At 39.8% G+C, this 18,177-nt stretch overlaps 1 protein-coding gene across 2 annotated transcripts in view; it reads right to left on the bottom strand.

Annotated features, from left to right (window-relative positions):
- Positions 1-18,177, bottom strand: part of si:ch211-113e8.10 (E3 ubiquitin-protein ligase ZFP91) — a 58,023-nt gene that overhangs the window by 32,496 nt on the left and 7,350 nt on the right. For both annotated transcript variants that reach the window (XM_039767427.1, XM_039767428.1), the window contains exon 2: positions 1,344-1,375. In XM_039767427.1, coding sequence (XP_039623361.1) covers positions 1,344-1,375 — 32 coding nt within the window. The remainder of the gene's footprint in view (positions 1-1,343; positions 1,376-18,177) is intronic.

Below are 18,177 nucleotides of genomic sequence, written 5' to 3'. Positions count from 1 at the left end.
AAACGTGAAAGAAAACCAAATGATATTTGTGAATATGAGGACATTCCTATTTGTGACAAAATGAACTGCTTCAAGGCTCCAGTTTTTTAACCAGCAGGAGGACTGTCAATAGGCATCTGTCAGACCCACAGTCATTCTCTCTCCAAGATGTTAAAAGATTTTTTTCTTTATGAAATGTCTGTTTAAATATTCAGTTAGCCGAACTGAATATTCAAATATCCAAAGTTCACATTCCGCAAAACCAGAAGGCACTTGTTCATGCAGAGGGTTAGTGGGAGTTGGGAACAACAATCATGCTGATGAACAGATCCCTTTCTGTTATTTAAGAAGTAACTCCACATTATAAAATGAGAGCGTAGCTATCAGCTAACCAAACTTAAATTGAAGAAAACAATAAAGAGAAAAAATAACTTATTATAGATATTTAAAATTTACACGAAGCAGAATAATGATATCAGACATATGCAAGTCTTAAAGAGAAACCAAGACGACATTAAGTGAGCTAAAAATCAAGTGCTTTCATAACTATTTCTCACTAACGCCATTCTATCTGTGATAGCAATCTCTTCCTGCCACTAACAGTCTGCTTCCGTCATGGCCATTTAGTCAGACGAACTTGCAAATGGAAGAGCCTGATAATCAAAGTTTTGGGCCGACTTCGAGCAAACACAGTCAGGCTGGCCAGAAAGAGGAACTGAGGCATTATCTCATATGTTTTTATTAGGTAGCTAGCCAGAACCTTGTTTCTCTGAACTAGGGGACGTTTGAGCTAAAAAAGAGACACAGTGAGGGAAAAAACTTAAATATAAAAAAAGACAAACACAAGCAAACTAAGCATATAGTGTCTTGTTTCCCAAATGAAGCTGCATTGTGGTTGGATTGCGAACAAAGCAACATACCAGGGTTCAGCCCTTTTATCCCCTCCAGGACCCGACATATTTTGAAATTCAGGCTCTCCTATTTTTAAGATTTATTTATTCACCTACTGTACATCACCTTAGGGTATTTAGACTTGAGGGTTCAAACACAAGCTATTAACTGCTTTTTAATTCAACTGGGTATTTGAAAATTGTGAAGGGCTTATTCAGCACATTTATCGCAATCTTAATTATTATTAAATAACAAAAACATGTACTGAAAGTCGTCGACTCCTACCATAACAGGTGAAAACTGAAGACAAAATAAAAGTTTGAGAAATGCCATATAAATGCACCTTTAGTAGTCAGGAAAATAAAATTCAGTTTGTTCTTAAAAATATTGAATCCCTGAAGGATACAATGAAAAGCAGGAACTGCTAATACTGAATTATACAAATACAATAAATCATAATTTAAATTGCGTACCTTTTTTGGTGATGTCATTTCTGTCTTTAGAGCTACAAAAGAAACAGAAAAAAAAGTGAATGACAATTTTACAACTTTCTGCCTACTTTAACCATCTTCAAGAATACAAATGTATAAAGGATGAATGGATGGAAAGATTGACAGAGAGATAGAAAGATAGAAATTTATTCATCTCCAAGGACAAATTTAGCTTCAAATAAATACATAAATATGAAGATAAATAAACATACATAACAGACATAGTGTGGTTTGATTACACATCAGAAAGACTAAAAAAAAAAAAAAGAAGAAAAAAGAAAGAAAAAAGTTCCGCTGTCACAGTCTAGGCGAGACATTACACACGCGTATTGCTTTTGGCATAAAGGAGCACCCGTTGTGCTTCTTGACAGATATCTGCTGAATGATTTGTTGGCTGAAAGTCCTCAGTGTTAGTATGCCAGTTCCCTGGTAAGCGACAACAGGTAGTCGATACAAACTGATGAAAAACCAAAAACGTTCTTCAGTGCAAAATACTCAGCATTGGCTCTCAAGTTTGTACATCATATTCATCGTTTTTGCGGTGTAATATATTTGTCATGTCAACGCACATTATAATAATGGCTCGATTGTATGAATTATTACACGGGTTTCGTCATTTCCCAGTTTCTCTGAAAAGTTGCGTATGCACGGGTCAGAGCTGCTGTAAACAAACATGCTCTCCCATCAACTCATCTTTTATACATTGTAATGTTTGCATGGGAAGCGGCATATACACTTAATAGACTATATAACAGATGTGAAAGGCACTAATTCATAGATAGACAAATAGATAGAAAAGCCCCCATCAGTAATTCTCCCACTTTGCATATAGGTGGGAAGCTGAAATCTCGTGTGCTCATTCCTTGTAGTGTACTGACAAACATTAGGTATGTTTCATGTCCTACTGCAACATCCAAGGAGGGGAAACAGGTGTACCCCTAAGCTTTATATATAGATAGGGGAAACCCCTCCTCACTATTTCTGCGACTTCCAATATACGTAGGAAGCCCAAATTTCCCATGCTCAATCTTCACATTGTACTTACACACGTTAAGTATGTTTCATTTCGTGTCGTGCCCCGTAATGAACTTTCGAAAATAGCATCTTCTTTTTGGCTATTCTCACAATTATGCCGTAAGGGACTTTCAGAACTGACCTTTCCTTTTGGCAGTTTCATTCCTTATTTCCGTTAACAGATGATTTATTTCACTGTCTGCGCACCTACCACGTGGTTGGCTCCCTGCCTCAAAATGTGCATTTTTCATACACAACATATACAATCATAAATTAAACTCTTTACAATCATCAAATTCACTCTCAATACTAAAATAAGCCTACAACAATTCCATTGACAATCATGTTACGTTATTTTTAAAAGGTTTCCTTTACTTTTTCATAACTTCTTTAACACACTACTCCGCTGTGAAGCGCTTGTATTTTGCATTTCACAGAAATTCAATAAATAAATACAGTCAGTCATTTTCCAACCCGCTATATATTAACTACAGGGTCATGGGGATCTGCTGGAGACAATCCCAGCCAGCACATGGTGCAAGGCAGGAACAAATGCCAGACCATCGCAGGATGAGCACACACACCAGGGCCAATTTAGTATCGCCAATCCACTTAACCTGCATCTCTTTAGATATTGGGCTGAAACCCACGCAAACACTTGGAGAACATGCAAACTCCACACAGGGAGGATGTGAATCCTGGTCACTTTACTTTAAGGCAGCAGTGCTACCACTGTGCCACCATGCCGCCGACACTAATATATTGAACAGCCCACCGCAAGGCACACGCGCACGCACACACACACCAAGCACACACAAGGGACAATTTACGATTGCCAATGCACCTAATCTGCATGTCTTTGGACTGTGAGAGGAAACCCACACAGACACGGGGAGAACATGCAAACTTCACGCAGGGGAGGACATGGGAAGCAAACCCAGGTCTCCTAACTACGAGGCAGCAGCACTACCACTGTGCCACCCTAAATAAATGCATCAATATTATAAACATAAACATGCAAAAATTACTTAAAAGAAAGAAAACTACTGTCTTGGCCAAAGATAAAGACAGCAGTCACAGTCAGACATTATAAAGGCATATTGCTGTTAGCATAAATGTTGCCCTGGTACTATTTCTTAACACACTTCTACTGAGGTACTTCACAGATCTTGGATCATTGTCTTGTACAAGACACCCTTTTCAAACTTTACTTTCTTGACTGACTGTCAGTCTGATATTCTCCGCAGGAATTGGCCAACAGTTAGCGGAATTCACTCTTCCTTGTACTTGCACAGTGTTTCCTGCGATGCTATCTGCTACACAACGCCAAAGCATAATAGATCCACCCTGTACTTAACACAGTTGACATGGTGTTCCTTTCTTCAAATGCTGCTCCCTTTTGTTTCTTCTTCAAAGAAGCCTTTTGTTGGATGAGGCCAAAAAGAACAATTTTGACTTCATCTTTCCATAGATCTTGGTTCCAAAATATCCATCCGATTTCAATGTTGTTTTTTTTGTTGATGAAATCACAGGTAAGGTTTCCTTCTGATTGCTCATCAACAAAGGCTGTGTCCAAGTAAGTAACGTCTGAGAGTAGAGCAGTACACCACCACACCTTTCACAGCTAAACTTGATTGCATGGGACCTGCAGGCATTTGGGGATTTTGCTCTGCCATCCTGCACAGTATACAACTTGTTCTGTCTGTCAGTCTTGTTCGTCTTCCAGATTCGTTTTGACTTCCACAGTGCACCTTAACTTCCATTTCAAACTGTGGAAACTGCTAGCTGGAATGCTTTGTTGCCTTCCACACGTTAATCCATCCCTGGTCAGTTGTTTAGAAGAGCCCATGGTTGTTGAGTGTTGCACAATGGTTGAAGAGTCAAAGGATTTATTAGGCTCTGGAATTGTCATCACGTGAAAAATCCTAAAGACAATTCTTGCTTGGCCAGACAACACCTAATAAGCTAAGCCAGACTGGGTAAACGACTTAAAGAGATACAACTAAAAGGGTGCCTGAATCTTTGCAAAGGCCACATTTATGATTTCTTTTTAACATTTTTTCCGTTTAAAGTGTAACTATACATTAATGTTTTCTAAAAAAATGCCACTTTTTTAGTTTGTTTGTTGCCATGGAAATATAACATGGCAGGGTACCCGAGTAGCTGGTGACACAAGATGATGAATCTGCCTCGCTCATGATGCAGCATATCTGGAAAGTCATTTCTATTTCCATATTGTATCCAAAATGCCACAAAAAAAATCTAATGTCTTGTCCCATGATCCTTCAATCTATATATATATTTTTTTTTTGGTATGTGTAAGGGTTACATGGCATGGACCAACCCTTAACAGGACACACTCCCATTAAGTCACCCCAGGCCAGTTTAAAGTTAATAATCAAAGCTCACTTGCTCATCTTTTCCATGTGGAAGGAAATCTGAATAGTCAAAGAAAACCCAAGTGGACATGGAGATATGCAACATTCACACAGCCTAAGACTGGGGCTAGTATTGATCGCAAGTCTCCAGTGCCGGCCATAAAATAAACTATTTATAGTCATTTTGGAAAAACTTTCTGCCTTTTTATAACAAATTCCATTTTTATGTAGGTATGTTCACACCACCTAATGGGAGCTGCCTGGATATAGCATGTCAAATGCAACTAATTTATACATCCCTTAAAGAAAACCAATTACCTAATCAATCAAATTGGAATCGAACTTCATTGGCCATATACATTTACACGGACTAAGAATATGACTTGGTGCTATATACGAGGTATGATCAAAATATACGGTGAATGTTTTAAAATAAAAAAAAGAAACGTTTATTTCAGTAAAAGATTTACAACCGCTAGTCACCCTCAAAATACTCTCCTCCACTTCGAATGCACTTCTCCCAACACTCCTGCCACTTTGCGAAGCCGTTCTGGAAGTTTCCTTTTGAGAGTGTTTTTAGTTGGGCTGTTGTGGCTGCCTGAATGTCCTCAGTGGATTGAAATTGTTTGCCTTTCATGGTCATTTTCAATTTAGGGAACAACCAGAAGTCGCATGGCGCCAGATCCGGGCAACAAGGTGGATGCAGACACAGCGTAATGTTTTTATTCGACAGAAACTGTCGTACTAGAAGGAATGTGTGACGAAGAGCGTTGTCATGATGAAGACTTAAACCGTTTCAACATTTTCCACGGTTATTAATGTTGAAGGACATCCTGATCTTTTCTCGTCTTCAACTGAGTCAGGTCCATTAAGAAATCTATCGAACCACTTGTAAACAGTGTCAATTGTTGGTGCAGTGTCACCATAAACCGATTTTAACATCTGATGGGCTTCCTGAGGTTTTTGCAATTTGAAACAAAATTTCATGTTAATGCGTTGCTCGATATCCATTATTAACGACAAACTCAACAGTGGCTCACAAATGACTGACCGTACCGAACGAGTTGAACCTCGTCACAAACTCGGCTCTAGGATGGATATGTCATTGAATTGTTCTGCATTGCTCTTGGATGGTGCTCTGCATCAACATCAACCATACTTTTTGATCACACCTTGTACATATATAAAAAGAAAAAAGTAAGAACAAACATCCTTAAGACACCATGAGTCACTAAACAAATCAACAGGACCCATGCATATTCATATGAAGTACTGCAGTGGAGAAAAAGCTGTTCTTGTGGTGTGAGGTTTTTAGTATAACAGGCCTTATTCTCTTCCCAAAGGAAGTGTCCTAATCCTTAACTGTCCATGTTCAGGATGGGGGTTGTCAACTCTCACCGTACTCCCACACCTGACAATTCTGGCAGCACACAAGTCCTGGAGCAATGGCAACTGGCAGCTAATCAACTTTTTTCTGCATTATGGATGATATGCTGGAGGACAAAGTGGGCACTACCCTTTCTGCTGTGCTTTAGTGGCATATCAGGCCTGTTAAGAAAGCAGATTTCATAGGGATGCAGGCATCCAACTGTGCCTTCCCCCACTTGCATTCCAAACTAAATGAATCAACTCCAGGTTGTACCAGGATCTGCCTGGACTTCATCTGATAAGAAAGGTGTAAATCAGAGATTTCACTGACATTTCTCTGGAGGCCCCTCTCCAGACTTCTTAAACCAGAAGGCATGAAATGGAATCAAGCAAGACAAAAACCTTAAATTCAAAGGTTGACGACAAAGATGGACAGAAGAACTCGCCTATTGGAGGCCACGGATTTTGTAACTTGAAGTTTCTTTAATCCAATCAGGAGAAGGTTCAACCTTCCTTTAAAACCACATGCACACACCATCTCTCTATGTGAGAAGAAATGAGACAAGAGAATGGCAAGTTAAGAGAAGTTCAGGGAATCTATCAGGCAGGGGGAAAACATGCAAAATGACCTCCTGAAACCTGGTCTCCGAAACTTAAGAAGTTATGAGCTGCTCTTCCTTGTGGAGTCGAATCTGACAAACTCTTTGTGAACCTAAATGTCAAAGCAAAGCTGTGTGCCAATAGACTGACGAGGCTAAAAAGCCATGACTTCAAGTATGGAACTTCAGCATCTAAACTCTTGAGCCAGAATGAGTGATTTCTATGTAGTGGCAAAAAACAGCAACGGGAAAGTTAAGGAAGCAGCAGCACAGCACTGACAAGGATCATGTAGCAAATAGAAAAAGTATACTTCAACACATGAAGAATACTCTGTTTGAACCGGGACAAACCACAAAGCGACAACTTATCATGACATTGGACATCATCCATAAAGATTTGGTGTCATAAAACTATTTATATGTGCCAAAATAAACTATAACTCTAAAAACTATATATGTTTGCCTGTCTAGTCTGCCTGCGTCCAGTCTTATGTCTAAATATATATATATATATATATATATATATATATATATATATATATAAAGCTTTAATTCAGTGGGTTGAACAGAAAGATTGCATAAAAATGTGAGGGAACTAAAGCATTTTTTTAACACAATCCCTTCATTTCAGGGGCTCAAAAGTAATTGGACAAATTAAATAACTGGAAATAAAATGTTCATTTCTAAATACTTGGTTGAAACCCCTTTGCTGGCAATGCCAGCCTGAAGTCTTGAACTCATGGACATCACCAGATGTTGGGTTTCCTCCTTTTTAATGCTCTGCCAGGCCTTTACTGCAGCGGCTTTCAGTTGCTGTTTGTTTGTGGGCCTTTCTGTCCGAAGTTTAGTCTTCAACAAGTGAAATGTGTGCTCAATTGGGTTAAGATCAGGTGACTGACTTGGCCATTCAAGAATTTTCCACTTCTTTGCTTTAATAAACTCCTGGGTTGCTTTGGCTGTATGTTTTGGGTTATTGTCCATCTGTATCATGAAACGCCGCCCAATCAATTTGACGTAATTTAGCTGGATTTGAGCATGCACGTCATTTGGATAATGAGCTGTTCCAAGCTTTCTCCATACTTTTTTCATGCCATCATTCTGGTAGAGGTTGATCTTGGTTTCATCTGCCCAAAGAATGTTTTTCGAGAACTGCGCTGGCTTTTTTAGATGTTCTTTAGCAAAGTCCAATCTAGCCTTACTATTCTTGAGGCTTATGAGTGGCTTGCACCTTGCAGTGCACCCTCTGTATTTACTGTCATGCAGTCTTCTCTTTATGGTAGACTTGGATATCGATACGCCGACCCCCTGGAGAGTGTTGTTCACTTGGTTGGCTGTTGTGAAGGGGTTTCTCTTCACCATGGAGATGATTCTGCGATCATCCACCACTGTTGTCTTCCGTGGACGTCCAGGTCTTTTTGCGTTGCTCAGGTCACCAGTGCTTGTTTTCTTTCTCAGGATGTACCAAACTGTAGATTTTGCCACTCGTAATATTGTAGCAATTTCTCGGATGGGTTTTTTCTATTTTCGCAGCTTAAGGATGGCTTCTTTCACCTGCATGGAGACCTCCTTTGACCGCATGTTGTCTGTTCACAGCAAAATCTTCCACATGTAAGCACCACACCTCAAATCAACTCCAGGCCTTTTGTCTGCTTAATTGATAAGACATAACGACAGACTTGAACACACCTGCCCATGAAATAGCCTTTGAGTCGATTGTCCAATTACTTTTGAGCCCCTGAAATGAAGGGATTGTGTTAAAAAAACGCTTTAGTTGCCTCACATTTTTATGCAATCGTTTTGTTTACCCCACTGAATTAAAAATGAAAGTCTGCACTTCAACTGCATCTGAGTGGTTTCATTTTGAGAATTCATTGTGATAATGTACAGAACCAAAATTAGAAAAAAAGTTGTCTCTCTCCAAATATTTATGGACCTAACTATATGCGTTCATCATACTTCTAATCTTTGTGTTCATTAATAAATTGAATTATTGATTCAGATAACTTGATACAAGTCTAAAGGCCAGAGACTCGCCTTCAACAAAACAGAAAGGTAACGTAAATAAAGTAGGAGTCCTGCTGAATTATTGAATTAGTTACCAGTATTGCCGAAGGCAAAACTGTTAATTAAATTAACCAAGTTAAAATTTTCTTTTTCAAATCCCACATTATTATGGTGTCCCTCTGGATGGGCGTCTTACTGATTATTTATCGTTAAAAATCCCGTAACGCTGCAATCTGACATTATGCTGCCTAATAGTAAGGGGATCATGGTGTTCATGTCCCGGGTCCTCCCTGCATGGAGCGCAAAGCGCTTTGAGGAGTAAGAAAAGCGCCATATAAATGTAAAGAAACAATTATTATCTTTGACTATGGCAGTAGCACACCAGACTGTGATGGAGGAGGCAAGAATGGATACAGTGGTGGCATTAAGTTGTTCACATTAGCGTCAAGATGGATGTCTTCATCTTTCTGCCATACTTGGTGCGTAAGGCTAAGGGGAGTCAGTGAATTCATGACTTTTTCTGGCACGTGGGGTATACTAACTAGTGTTGGGGAACATTACCTTTAAAAGCCACTTAGTTATGCTACTTTTTACATACAAAATAAAAATAAATGTGGCATATAGCTACATATAAAATGTAATGTTTTACACAAAGTGTGTTACTTGTCTTTCTTTTCTATGGAAAACGGCACGTTTTGCTGGCTAGTACTGGTTATTAAATCCAGTACGTGAAGTATGTGTACAGCTCATTGGATTTCTTTCATTTTTTTGCCTTGTTGTAGCAGCATTAAATGGTATGTATGTCCTGTTCAACTTCTAACACCCTACCTCCATAACAGCCCCCTTCATTTCAAACTTATGAATAACATCCCACTCAACACTCTAAGAGGGGAACCCCCCTTCACCACCACCACTGCTGCTGCTCTACAATCTAATGTACATAATTCAACACAAAACTGCAAGTTGGCAAAGCCCCCGACATGATTGAGAAATCATGTAAAATCTGAAATGCATCATGAGGAGGACCAAGGACGAAGAAGTCTTGGGGTGTTTGGGGAACCTGAACTTCCCCTCACTTATTTATTTGTTTCCACTTCAGGCACTGATTAAATCCTAAACACAGATATGAACCTTCACGTTCTGTGAAGTAAAGAGCATTTATCTAATTTTCCATCTCCCTGGCTCAAGCTCTTGAAGACTATTCTTTTAAAATATCTGCAGCAAATATTCAGATGAAAACGGACATTTTATTTGTAGGCTTCTGTTGCTGGTTTGCATGTAGCCCATTATTTTCTGCCCTATTTAGGTCTGTACCATCCACCACCTCTTGCCTTATATACAGTGCTGGTCCTGCCTGTGGCCCTAAACTGGGCAGATTAAATCTACCTCTCAGAATATGTAGGATTAAATGTATACTTCTTTTCATTTGATTACACACTACTGACCTGCTTTCCTTTTTTTGAGGAGTGCCGGGGAAAAATGCTTCATTCACTTGCTCTCGGACAGACAGTAAATCTGAGTTGTCGAGTCAGAGACACCATGTGAAAACTTGGAATTATGCTGCGTTCCATTTGAAGTGGGAAGTTGGAATTTCCGAGTTCCTAGTCAATATTTTCAACTGGAATACAACCCACGTTCTTAAGTCAAATTTCTAACTTGTGGCTAGTCTGTCAAGCCCGAGTTTGTCCATTTTACGATCATGACATCAATCCAAAATAGCGACGTAGACCACAAACTTTATTGAAAGCTGCAGTATTACACAGTTCATTAGCACTTCTGTCAATTTGTATCTCATTAAATCAGTTGTACACACAGTACTGTCCAATTTCTATCTGTGGATATGTTGCTAACCGTGTTTGAATATGCAAAATACTGCATGCGGTCTTGTTATTGACTGCTGCTTATTCTGATGGAGCAAGCCAGGGCCGTGGAGTCAGAGTCTGAGTCAACTTTGGGTACCTAGAGTCGAAGTTAGACTTCAACTTCTAATAAATTTAAATTGTAATGAGAAAAAAAAATACAGCAAGTTCAAATGTCCCATTTCACAAACAATAGTCCTAATTAAGTACTTCTCTGATGTAAGAATAAAGCCGAGTGCATAGCTGTGTTACTACTAGTGTGAAGTTCAGATGAGCGATTATACAACCTGACATTCACATATCGTAATCTGGATTATGGTACAATACAAAAAGTGTTTTCATTTCATTTCACATATAATGTGTTTAACAAGTTCATGTGAGTGTAAATAAGTGTAATGATGTAGGTGGAGGTGTGTGCTATGGCCTGAGGTGTGTTCAGGAGTTCTTGTCTTTTGTTTAAACTGGCCAATACAGTAGAGAGAGTCAGCTTCCTAGCCAGTAGTTCTGTGGTTAAATGATGTGGATGTTGCCTTCCTTTAATCAACATGGAAAATACATTAGCATAGTAAATACAGAGGAGGTGGAGTTGGAAGTACCGGAAACTAAGGAGCCGGAGTCGAAGGATTTATCTACCGACTCCACAGCCCTGGAGCAAGCACAACAAAGATTTTAGAGGATATGACCATATGGATTTTTCAAATGTTTTACTGGACCACGGTCAAGTCAGATGTGACATTCCCAGTTCTGACATTCGACCTCCGAGGTAAATGGAATGCAGCATTACAACTCAGACAATAAGGGAAAAGCACAGCTACCTGAATTGTCCGAGTTGTGATGCAACGCTTACCTTCCACCTTAGTCATTGTTTAAAATAAAATGTATAACCTGGTCAGCCTGAAATGACATCTTTTGGTCGAAGTGATCCATATTCCCTGTGTTTATTTTGCTTTTATCTTCCATAAAAAATGCCATTATCTTTTATTTTTTTTTTGCAGACCAAGTAACAAATCAACATCTACCTTGCATTTTTTCCTGAATAGTCTGACCGGAAACCAACGACAACACACTGAAGTGTGAAGGTGAAATGTCACAACTCTGAGCTCTAAACCTCTTGAGAATATGTCAAAGCAGAATAAGCTTCCGTAGTAACAAAGTAACACATACTGTATCTGTTATTTTTATTCTCAAGTAATTCAGGTATTTATTTTACTTCATTGTATTGCATTATGTTACATAAAACTTTAAAAAGTCAGCTATGTAACTCATGATACTTTTAACGCATTACCCACAACATTGCTGCCAACCATAGCTCTAGTAAAAATATGGAGTGGGAACACCGATTTCTTCACCGTCACAGATCAAGAAGTGTACCGGTGCAATTTGCCAAAGCTATTAAGTGTAGCCATTGCTTACCTTTTAAAAACAGACTTAGTTTCACAGTTAGGTGGCTTTCTCAGAGTAATCCCAAGCAAATGTTCCAAGTGAGATGGATACACTGCTTTTACTGCTTGGCGGCATGCCTACTGACTCGCAGGCCACAACGCTGCACGCCAATTCAAGTTTACTTTTCTATTCTGGTTTCTGGTGATAACGATAAGTAATGCAAAACATTTGGTTTAAAATGCAGCGCGAAGAATTATCAACCCATTAAGCTCCTTAATCAAAATAAAAACCAACGAAGAATGATAAATGAAAACACAATAGCAGAAAACAATCCAAACCATCTTTGGGGTGTCAAATCTTTCATGGAAAACTGACACAGTATTTGATTTTTTTTTTTTTTTTTGATTAAAACTGCTTCAGAAAGCTGTGACTTTCGAAAACTTGTATAACATTTCTAAAACTCACTTAATCCGAATCTAGGCCTTAAGGGTTGGAGCCCAACCTGCAAACACTGGGCGCAACTCCATGGCAGGAACAGACAAATGCTAGTGCCAATTATTACTGACTCAAATCAAATAAAGTTATTTCTAGGTGTGTCAGCATTTAACTTCCACTAATAGTTTGCCCTAGCCAAACCCTGCAACATCTTTACTGACATTAGGTTTTTAAAATTGGTCATTTTGCCCCACTGCCAGAGTTACACATTTTTGAAAACCATGAGGGCTTCCCTAGACTAAACAGAGAGGTGCGTAGGAAATGTTCTGAACCCGATAGTGTCTTGTCGGAACGTTTCGAACATCTCCTGCCACACCCGGTGTGAAGCTGCCAAAATCTTCCTGGCAGATCATCAGCTGGCTTTTACATCTCTAAACCCCTAAGACATGATTATCAGCAAGGAAAAGGCAAGTTCCCTGGAAGTCAAGTGAAGTGAATGATTCTTGTGATAATGAGGCAAGAAGAAGGAAATCCAGCAAAGCAGTGACTCTCAAGCCAGTAATGGAGGATCTCTGGGGCTGTTGGTTTTAATGTTCAAACATTACATGAGAATGAAGTCTAACATTTGACTGTGTGCGCTTAATAAGACACCTTCTTCATGCTCAACACCTGTCTGCTAGGAATTCCCAGAATCTGAGAGTTACTTTTATAGAACACACAGCAGTAGTTGTCTCATCTCATTTTCTGAAACCGCTTTTCCTAGTGGGGATTCTGGTGGCAGCAGGCCAAACAGGTTAGCCCAGACTTTTCTATTCCCAGCTACAGATTCCAGCTCTTCCATAGAAATTCTCAGGCCTTCCTAAAGCAACCGAGACATATAATCCCTCCAGCATGTCCTGGGTCTGCACCCAGTTGGATGTGCCCAGAGCAGCTCAAGGGGGGAAAAAAAAAAAAAATCACCTGGGGACATCCTAACGGACATTCTAAAACCAGCTCAACTGGTTCCTCTCGATCCAGAGGGGCAGCTCCAGGACACGACATGAAAGATTCAACCCATCCACCCATCTTTTTGGTACAATTTCCTCTCTATGATTAATAACCTCAAAAGCGTTATTGTGAAGAGGAGGGCTGAATGCACCCCAAGGAGACGCGGCCGCTCCTCCAAAACCCCTCTTAAACGGTGATACAATGGGAAACAAATTCCTTTTTTTTTTTTTTAACCTCCTCTTTGCTCGATCAGTTGCTGGCTTGTTGCTGCTCCCATCCTGCGTGATCTGCATTGTGTGTGGCACTTCGAACGTTTTAAAGTCACTGCGCCTTGTCTCTCTTCTCCCCCAGACATCCTCAAAACACTATTCGATTACTTTTCGCTGTTCCAGGAACATACAGTATTTTCCGTTATTTTGCAAGAATGTGATCTTTACACTCATTTTCTTGAGACATTCGAATTTTCCTACTTCCTGCATGTGTATCACGGGACTTGCTTCCAAAGGTTACAAGTATGACGTGACTGGCCAGTGTCGCGGGACATGAAATTATCTCTCTTCAAAAGATCACGTCTCGTCCCAAGTTTTTTTTTTTTTTTTATAATAGAGAGATATATCAAACGAAATTAAAAAATTACCCACAGCTCATGACAATAGGTTAGGACAGGGATGTAGATCTACCAGTAACGCAAGAGTTTTGTCTACACACCTGGCACACGCTTCTCCTACACAGACTAGTTTGGCACCCGCAGAGCAGCCGCCACCACTCCAACCCAATTGTCACTGGTGAATAAGATTCCAAGATACTTGAACTGCTGCACTAAGAGCAGATGTCAATATTTGCTATTAGCACCAGTTAATAACTGTTGTACTGTAAGAAAATAGGAAGACATGACAGTACACAGAGAAATGTGACAAGAGACACAAACAGTTGCACTCATTAGTCTTACTGAGCCAGATGTACAATACATATATACATCTGGAGACAACCATGAGTGAATTTTGTTTAAAAGTGGAGACAATTAGACTACTTCTGTAGTATCACACTTATAAACCAACTAGCGAAATACCAGCGCTTCGCAGCAGAGAAGTAGCGTGTTAAAGAAGTTATGAAAAAGAAAAGGAAACATTTTAAAAATAATGTAACATGATTGTCAATGTAATTGTTGTGGGCTTATTTTAGTATTGAGAGTGAATTTGAGGATTGTAAAGAGTTTAATTTATGATTGTAAATGTTCTGTATGAGAAATGCACATTTTTAGGCAGGGAGCCAACCACATTGTAGATGCGCAGACAGCGGCCATACGGAAAAAGAAAGGGGGACCGAGGACAGCCCTTGTGTGTCTCGGCGGTGAAATAAGTCGCCTGTTAATGGAAATAAGGAATGAAACCGCCAAAGGGAGATGTCAGTTCCAAAAGCTCCTTATAGCATAAAGATGAGAACCGTAAAAAAGATGATGTTATTTTCGAAAGTTCGTTACGGGGCACGGCAGAAACTGAAACATACTTAACGTTTGTAAGTACAGTGTAAAAGATGAGCATGGGAAATTTGGGATTCCTACGTACAGTGCATCCGGAAAGTATTACAAGCGCATCACTTTTTCTACATTTTGTTATGTTACAGCCTTATTCCAAAATGGATTAAATTCATTTTTTTCCTCAGAATTCTACACACAACACCCCATAATGACAACATAAAAAAAGTTTACTTGAGGTTTTTGCAAATTTATTAAAAATAAAAAAATTGAGAAAACACATGTACATAAGTATTCACAGCCTTTGCCATGAAGTTCCAAATTGAGCTCAGGTGCATCCTGTTTCCCCTGATCATCCTTGAGATGTTTCTGCAGCTTAATTGGAGTCCACCTGTGGTAAATTCAGTTGATTGGAAACGATTTGGAAAGGCACACACCTGTCTTTAGAAGGTCCCACAGTTGACAGTTTATGTCAGAGCACAAACCAAGCATGAAGTCAAAGGAATTGTCTGTAGACCTCTGAGACAGGATTGTCTTGAGGCACAAATCTGGGGAAGGTTACAGAAATATTTCTGCTGCTTTGAAGGTCCCAATGAGCATAGTGGCCTCAATCATCCATAAGTGGAAGAAGTTCGAAACCACCAGGACTCTTCCTAGAGCTGGCCGGCCATCTAAACTGAGTAATCAGGGGAGAAGGGCCTTAGTCAGGGAGGTGACCAAGAACCCGATGGTCACTCTGTCAGAGCTCCAGAGGTCCTCTGTGGAGGGAGGGAGGAGAACCTTCCAGAAGGACATCCATCTCTGCAGCAATCCACCAATCAGGCCTGTATGGTAGAGTGGCCAGACGGAAGCCACTCCTTAGTAAAAGGCACATGGCAGCCCGCCTGGAGTTTGCCAATAGGCACTCAAAGGACTCTCAGACCATGAGAAACAAAATTCTTTGGTCTGATGAGACAAAGATTGAAGTCTTTGGTGTGAATGCCAGGCGTCACGTTTGGAGTAAACCAGGCACTGCTCATCACCAGGCCAATACCATCCCTACAGTGAAGCATGGTGGTGGCAGCACCAGGAACTGGGAGACTAGTCAGGATAAAGGGAAAGATGACTGCAGCAATGTACAGAGACATCCTGGATGAAAACCTGCTCCAGAGCGCTCTTGACCTCAGACTGGGGTGGCAGTTCATCTTTCAGCAGGACAACGACCCTAAGCACAGAGCCAAGATATCAACTCTGTGAATGTCCTCGAGTGGCCCAGCCAGAGCCCAGACTTGAATCCGATTGAACATCTCTGGAGAGATCTTAAAATGGCTGTCCACTAACGCTTCCCATCCAACCTGATGGAGATGAGAGGTGCTGCAAAGAGGAATGGGCGAAACTGGCCAAGGATAGGTGTGCCAAGCTTGTGGCATCATATTCAAAAAGACTTGAGGCTGTAATTGCTGCCAAAGGTGCATCGACAAAGTATTGAGCAAAGGCTGTGAATACTTATGTACATGTGATTTCTCAGTTTTTTTATTTTTTATAAATTTGCAAAAACCTTAAGTTAACTTTTTTCACGTTGTCATTATGGGGTGTTGTGTGTAGAATTCTGAGGAAAAAATTTAATCCATTTTGGAATAAGGCTGAAACATAACAAAATGTGGAAAAAGTGATGCGTTGTGAATACTTTCCGGATGCACTGTATATTGAAAGTCACAGAAATAGTGACGAGGGGTTTCTCCTATCTATCTATATATATAGTTTAGTGGGTACACCCGTTTCCCTTCCTTGGGTGTTGCAATAGGACATGAAACATACCTAACTGTTGTAAGTACACTGCAAGGAATAAGCACACGAAATTTCAGCTTCCCACCTATATGGAAAGTGGGAGACTTAGTGACGAGTCAGTGAGGGCTTTACCTTTATATGTATAGATTCAAAACCTCATGAAGGTGGCTCTCAAAGTAGATGCAGTGATTCTGAGCTACAAAGAGTAAGGGTGCTGGTGTTATTCTGGTCCGACAGACAGCAATCATCTGAATATGACGAACTGTCTACGGATCATCTGAGTCAAATAGTCTCCTAAATGACACCTATTAAACATAGAAGTGCGTGTCATGTGTACAAAGAGCACATTGCACATTGTGGTGGAGTGATTTCTAGCATCTAAGTTGATAAATATTTTGCATATCTTTATGTGTAAACTAGAAAAAGCAAATGTAATGGTGTTTTAGGAGGCATGTGTTACTTCATTGGTGAGAACAGAGTTTCTTTGAAGATTACCTAATCAACAAACCACCACCCAGGTCTTCCTCTCCCAGACCGTCTTTAGGACTCACTCGGGATGTGAAATTCACGGTAAGGGGATGGAGCATCAGATCACCTTGGTAAGCATGACTTAGAGCCTATAAGCCATTCACCTCATTTAGGACATGAACTGACAAAACAAAGCAACTAGGGGAATGAGCTGTACCTAAGCGCTTTCATTAGTAACTGGTCAGGAAGGGACAGATATAATAATTCTTTTAGTCTAAAGTATGGCTGTTTGTGATTGGTTTTGAATTGGAGACCATTCTATACTATGATGTCCCACTGGTTTGTGTTTTTTTGGTAAGAATGATATGAAGTTGGTCACCTTGCCTTTACATCTCTCACCATCTGGCAATGAAGAGAAGACCATAATTAAGACAACTGTACACTACCATCAAAAGTTTTAGAACATTTGAAAAACTGAGACGAGAGTAGGCCATTCAGCCCAACAAAGCCTGCCAATCCTATCCACTTATTTCATCCAAAAAAGCATCAAGTCAAGTTTTGAAAGTCCCTAAAATCTTACTGTCTACCACACTACTTGGTCACGTATCATTGTCTGTGTAAAGAAAAACTCCTTAATGTTTTTGTGAAATTTACCAAGTTTCCAACTGTGTCCACATGTTCTTGATGAATTCATTTTCAAATAACAGTCTCGGTCCACTGGACTAATCCCCTTCATAATTTTAAATACTTCAATCGTGTCACCACTTAATCCCCTTCAAAGGCTCAACTCTTGTAAACTTTCCTCATAATTCAAACCCTGTAGCCCTGGAATCAGAAGAGTCAGCCTAGTTTTAGAACATCTCAATTTTTCTTCAAATGCAATCAGTTGAAATGAAATGAATGACTTAAAATGGTGAAAAGGAAAGCAGCAAACTACAAGAGGTTAAATTTAAAGTTCAATTTAGCAAAAAACAAAAATAAAAAGGAAATTTCAGAATACAGGGGGTCCTCGGGTTACAACGTTTCGACATACAACATTTCGAGTTTACAACGCTCACTCCCATAAAAACTTAAAAAAAT

The sequence above is a fragment of the Polypterus senegalus genome, chromosome 10 (assembly GCF_016835505.1).
Source record: "Polypterus senegalus isolate Bchr_013 chromosome 10, ASM1683550v1, whole genome shotgun sequence".
Classification (NCBI taxonomy): domain Eukaryota; kingdom Metazoa; phylum Chordata; class Cladistia; order Polypteriformes; family Polypteridae; genus Polypterus; species Polypterus senegalus.
This window is presented reverse-complemented; position numbering and strand designations above follow the sequence as displayed.